Here is a 6,000-nt window from a genome sequence, read left to right on the forward strand (position 1 = left end):
AACTGCAAAACATAAAAACGCCGTTATGAGCAAAGGTCACCAAACTGCCTTCAGAACTGGTGCTGCACTAACAATGGTTGGCTTATTTGAAGCAAATGTATCAGCAATTTTCCAGCATTAACTGAGTTTGTATCTTTAAATGTGAATGTGTTAGTGTGATATTCAATATTATGGTGCAGATCCCATACAGGTCCTCAATTATAAATGGCTATTTGTAAGACAATTAACTCTATTTCTATCTTCTAATGAACTGCTGCACTTGATAGATCAAAACAACCCTTGCACACATAGAACATTAATGCATATCACTGATTGTAGTTGATTGCAAATAAATATATTATTGCAATAATTTGCATTTTCACAAAAAAAGAATAATAACAGAAACAGAATAAGGAAGCCACAAAATATGTTTTAATAATTCAGTGGCTCAGCTTTTTATCAGGAATTGAAAGGAGACATAGAGAGTAAATGATTCACAATTTGCACATAATGCGATCCATCTCATATGAAGAAATCTGATTAACCACAGATATTTAGATTTATCATTCAAAGCTAAGAGATACTGATGATCAGTTTGCTGAAAAAGTATTTTCAATCATTGTTGTTGTTGAATTCATACCGGCAGTTCCTTGTCAACCAGCAGATGTTTGGACTCAACAACCTGGATGTCATCCATTTCAAAGAGCTGCAGAACCTATAGGCGCCAAAGAGATAAGAGCAGTTAGTAAGTGACTGGTTCAACATGTGCCTGAGCTCTTCCAAATGGAAAATGATTCAGGTTATACAGGATAGTGTGTGGGGAAAAAGGCGAGGTTTAATTTCCAGGCTTGCACACACTCATATAACAGATTACTTGAACTTTGGGGTGGGTGTGTTTTTTTTATTTAACAAAGCTCATATAAAAAGGCTACTATAGACCTTATCACATGCACGTACACTCACACCCACGCAGGTGTACAGTGACAGAGACATGCAGAGACTGGCGCTGTGATCTGCGCTAACACGCTGACCAAATAACGTGCCGCACCCTAGAACCGCCCAAAACAGTTACCCAGACAAGCACTAAATCCTAAATACTACCTTGCAGACAAGATACACAGCCAAGCAGACCGGTATCTCACAAACAAATGGAAGTATGGTAAAGTAACAGGTTCACATACTTTTTAAAGACAGATGACTCACAGAACTGAAAACTAAAGCAATCCCTACCTAAAAGTATTGTCAAGATGTGTAGCATATTTCAAAAGACAAAGAAGAGTGGGGTAGACCAACAGAAAAGAGACTGAGAAATGCACATTTAATAACATAAAGTAAAGAAGGGTTATGCTGTGGGTTATGATGCTGTGTCGGAGGGCAGCAAACAGGCTGCGGCTCTGCATGCAAATCAAATAGCCAGTTAAAGGGCTCTTTGTCCAATGGCACCGGTGGCTCCTGAGAGCCAGGGGCCTGCGCTCCTCTCTCCCCCAGCTGAAGGCCTGCACTGACCCACACACACAGGAAGCAACAGACACCCAGGTTTCCATTAATACATTCCGGCCTCTTTTCATCGCTTTGCTGGCGTTCTGGCTCTTTGTTTTCTGTCACTTGTTTTCTGTTTGTCTTGGTTTCTGCTCGGTTGCCATGTTTGCCCTTTTCGGACCTATTCCATCTGGTGTGTGTTTTCTGTTTGTCTGTGTTATGTACTTTGGTGTGTCTTTTTCTCACACTGTCATGGTGTCCCTTCAGGAAGCACTGCACCCAGGTGATCTGGCCTGGAGATAAATGATTGAGGAGATTTGCAGCATGTGCCAGCATGCCAGTTGGCAGTTAGTGAGCTGTGTGTTGATGTTTACAAGTACAAGATGTGGTGATCAGCACTTTAGCTCCCTTTTTGGAGTGTGTCTGTGTGATTTTTGCAGAACAGTTTGAGTTAACCTATCCTCTAGTAAGCATTTAATTGTTAACGAATGACTGTGTTTGGTTATATAGTTATACAGTTTCTCTTGATTGTTTTCAGACAGTTTTCCAGACAGCCATATCAGATAACAAATCAACATTGACCTACAGGACTGCAGTGTGACCGTCCGAGTGACATGGTCTTTTAGAGAAAGCGGTGAATAACATTTTAAAATGTGGAGATGTCTGGCAGAACACACTCTGAACACACACACACACACACACACACACACACACACACACACACACACACACACACACACACACACACACACACACACACACACACTGGGAGAACAGAGACTGGAGCCAGCCGGATCTCACAAAAGCTCTGAGAAAGAGGAGTATCAAACAACAGGTTCCTTTTTCTGCGGAGGCCTTGAAAAACATGGCCGCCATGGCACTGCAGGAGCTTTGTTGAGAAGGACAAGAGATCAGCTCCCACTGAGATTCCACAGCCACGTGAGAGAAGTCACTTTCATGACTGATGTAAAATTACTCTATTTCACATTAGAAAAATGCAGACTGGATAGCAGCATCAACATGGGGGAATCCTCTAAGCTTATGTTAGAGTGTATTTGCAAACACTGCAATGTAAAAGGAGACTAAAGAGCTTATTAACAACAAAAACAGAGTGCCAACATCATCTTTATTTGGCCACCACCTGTTAGCGAGCTGGCAGCACAGAGAGAGCATGGCTGGGCAGCAGGCTAAGACAACTAGGTCACCTGCTGTTTACCCCAGCGATGGGCCACTAACTGTTCACCGTCCTGAGCTAATGTTTCACCTGGCCGGAGTGAGAAAGGGAGGGAGGCTTTTTTTTTTTTTTAACCCCACTGTATCTTAATCCCAAGCAATGAGACATGAGGTTCGCTGTTTTGACATTTATTATGTAAGGATTTCTCTAAAAAATCTCATACATGGTCAGTTATGTCATGCCAACTGCTACATTGAACGTAAATACGAATGACAAAAAGTTGAATGCTGTGTCAGATTATCAGCAAGGATTCCCAGATGCCTAACAACAATGTGAAGTTATTTCATTGCATATTTTTCTCACAGGGATTTTATGTTGCGGCTGCAGCAGGGGGCTCTCTTTAAACTGGCTTCATGCCAAAACCAGCTGGGAGTCATTGGCAATGGTTACACCTTATATTTAACCAAGTCAAACCGGTTCATACATGCATATTCCCTATTGAAATACTTGTGGGGTTTTTTTTTCTTTCTTCAGGCTGTGAGGAAGAAAACAAACTATTCATTGAAACAGCTTCAGCCTGGCAGAAGTAAAACTGGGTTATGAAACCATGAACAGGAAACAGTGGGAGGATATAGGCTCTGTACTATCAGAAATGTGTAGCCCAAAATCAACCGCAAAACACATTACAGACTTTTTGATTATTTCCAGTGAAATAGTGGCTTCAATATTTCCTACAACAAGAATTAGAAATCAGATATTCTTTTGGCACGATAAACTCTATAATAAAGGTCTCACATGATAAGATGCACTCAGGCGTTGATAATCAATTAGGCTTTCAAGCTTTGACAACAAACAAAACCCTCATGATTAGGTACTACTTGTTCATTCCTGAAAAGCTGACCTTTTAAAAAAATCAAATTTTTCCATTTGACAGGGAGATAACTTGGCCTGAACTTTACAGAAAAACAACAACACTGATGCGGGCTTCTATAACACACTAGAGCTTGTTTTGCCATGGTAAATAAAGAGATATGACACACTACTAAGCCAGAACATCCAAGTTACAAAACAGCATGAGCTCAAACTCGTTCTCCGCTCTCTGAGGGAGAGAAACATATGGACTGTTTAGATTTGGACAGCGAGTCTCAATATTAGGGAGCCAGAATCAAGGCCAGGCCCTCCTTTCTCCATTGCCTCCATATAGTTTTAAATCCACAAGCCCGTGGCTTCCATCTGCAGAAACAATGATTGCTTCCCTAATCTTTGGGAACTCGCTTAATCTGTCAAATCCCTGGTTCTGAAATATCAGTAGGGCGGCAGCAGGCCTGCCGGACTAAGCTGTCACAGACCTACATTTTCAGATTGTAAAAGATATCAAAATGTGGATATCTCCATTGCTACAGTAAGTTGTGGAGTGGGGGTCAGATTGGTTGGAAGGTTCACACCCTTACTGTAACAAACAGCTGCTGCTGTTTATGTGAGACATATCCTCATGTAGCACTACAGCCCAGCAGGTTCATAAGCTTTTGGACAGGATTGAAGACATAAGCTGGAAAAATAAACACAGCCTTAACAGGTCAGGACTCGGGATGCAGTGTTGTTTTGGTAACAATGGAGGATGTGCTTTATATTTTGGCAGATTTAAATGATTTGCCTTCAGTTCATTAAACCATGCTTTTCCTTCTTCTTTTTTTTGACTCAGCCAGTTGCCAGCACTATGCACTACCACTGCCAACACCCATGCATGTTTTTGTTTATTTCCTCAATATCAAGGCTAGAAAGCAGTGGATTTGTTATCAATAATGTCTCACAATATTTCCCATAAAAGCTTACTGCTTGAATTGTGGGTTTGGGATCTTTAAACATTCCTGTGTGAAAACCTTGTATATATGATCAAATTCCTGTACCCGCCCACGTGATACAAACAGATGTTTTCTTCCTTACATTAAATCTGTAAAAATGTTTAAAAAAACACCATAAAAATATTTTTTTAAATTGCCTGCCAAAAAAAAACGGTTTGTAGCTCAAGTGTATTAACTCGTGTTTTGCATTTCTTTAATATGGCGAAAAAACATCCTGATTTAGGTGGTAAACGTGTTGACGTGCGTAAACATGTATTACTTGAGCTCAAATAAAAATGGCACATTAGTTGCACTGCTCAGACATGCCTCGTAACTCCGAAACAACGGGAAGTAAGCAGCAGTTATTTATGAACAATGTTATCAATAACAAATGTTATCAATAAAAAAAACACATACATATAGTTTTGGGCAGGAACCTACCTGTGGATTAAACTTCTGATTGTCCTGGGATCTCTCCTGAGACGAAAAAAGTCCACGAAAAACTTTATGTTCTCTTTTTAAAGTACGCAAAGTGAAAAAGCGTTGCTTTGTTTATAACGTGCAGTCCAAGGCGGATATATGAGGGAATGTTATAAAGCCTTGGGGGTGTTCAGCCCAGCCCACTTTCCCCTCTGCTCTCTCTATTGGGCAGCAGCAGTGGGACTGTTATCGCAGCGTAGCTCTTTCCAGCGGTTGCACGATGAGGAAGCTGATGACACTGACTCATGGGTAAAATACTCGAAAAGAGTCCATTCCGTATGATTTAAACTCTCACTAAACTGCACTGCAGCAACTTATATGAATGTTTTAACCCTGTTTTAAGTTCATTTAAGCACACACTTTTGCTTTTCAATTTTGTTAATGTTTCGAATGGAGTTTTTTAAATTTTTTTAATAAAAATGATTGCTGACAAAACGTAAAGTGAGATGTGTAAAACGTCAATATTCTCACGCTGCTGTGTGTTTCGCCACTTAGTCATCACTTCACCTTCCTATGTGACACATTTGATAGTTTACTTTCAGGGTTAGCTATATTACATTCACTACACTGGTCTCCTTTCCACAACGAGCTGACAGGGTGTGGAAAGGAATGTTGGCCTTAATGTTTGTCTTTTTTTCCAATTCGGTGTACTCTAAATTGTAAATAATGTATCACACTCTTACTGATGATCAGAAAACATAGTGGTTAATTTAACACTCTTGCAATCCAAGCAGCTGATATTTTTGAGGATGGGTTAAGTCATTGTTTGCTGTCTGAGGGGTTGGGATAGGAATGCAGCCAAGCCTGCAACCTTGATAAAAGGCCAAGAGGAGATAAGTCTGTACAAAGGGAAGCCCTTCCCTCTCCGTGGATCAAACCACATTTCCTTGATAACACACTGCTTTAGATAATCAGAGTTAGCTCATCCTACAGAAGTCATAATCAATACCACAACATGTTTGCTCCTGAGTGAGCTGCTATACAGATGTTACTTTGAAGGAAAGCATACGTGCTATCTGAAACAGTTCCCTCTATAAGTAACTCTAA

The 6,000-nt window shown here is 40.4% G+C and overlaps 1 protein-coding gene across 1 annotated transcript in view; it reads right to left on the minus strand.

The window, feature by feature from the left end:
• Positions 1-5,153, minus strand: part of ndrg1a (N-myc downstream regulated 1a) — a 13,274-nt gene extending 8,121 nt beyond the window's left edge. The window contains exons 1-2 of the mRNA XM_063899167.1: positions 4,915-5,153; positions 620-694 (exon numbers count right to left, since the gene is read on the minus strand). Coding sequence (XP_063755237.1) covers positions 620-676 — 57 coding nt within the window. The 5' untranslated portion in view covers positions 677-694; positions 4,915-5,153. The remainder of the gene's footprint in view (positions 1-619; positions 695-4,914) is intronic.
• Positions 5,154-6,000: the final 847 nt, after the last annotated feature.

This window comes from Eleginops maclovinus, chromosome 13 (assembly GCF_036324505.1).
Source record: "Eleginops maclovinus isolate JMC-PN-2008 ecotype Puerto Natales chromosome 13, JC_Emac_rtc_rv5, whole genome shotgun sequence".
Taxonomy (NCBI): Eukaryota; Metazoa; Chordata; class Actinopteri; order Perciformes; family Eleginopidae; genus Eleginops; species Eleginops maclovinus.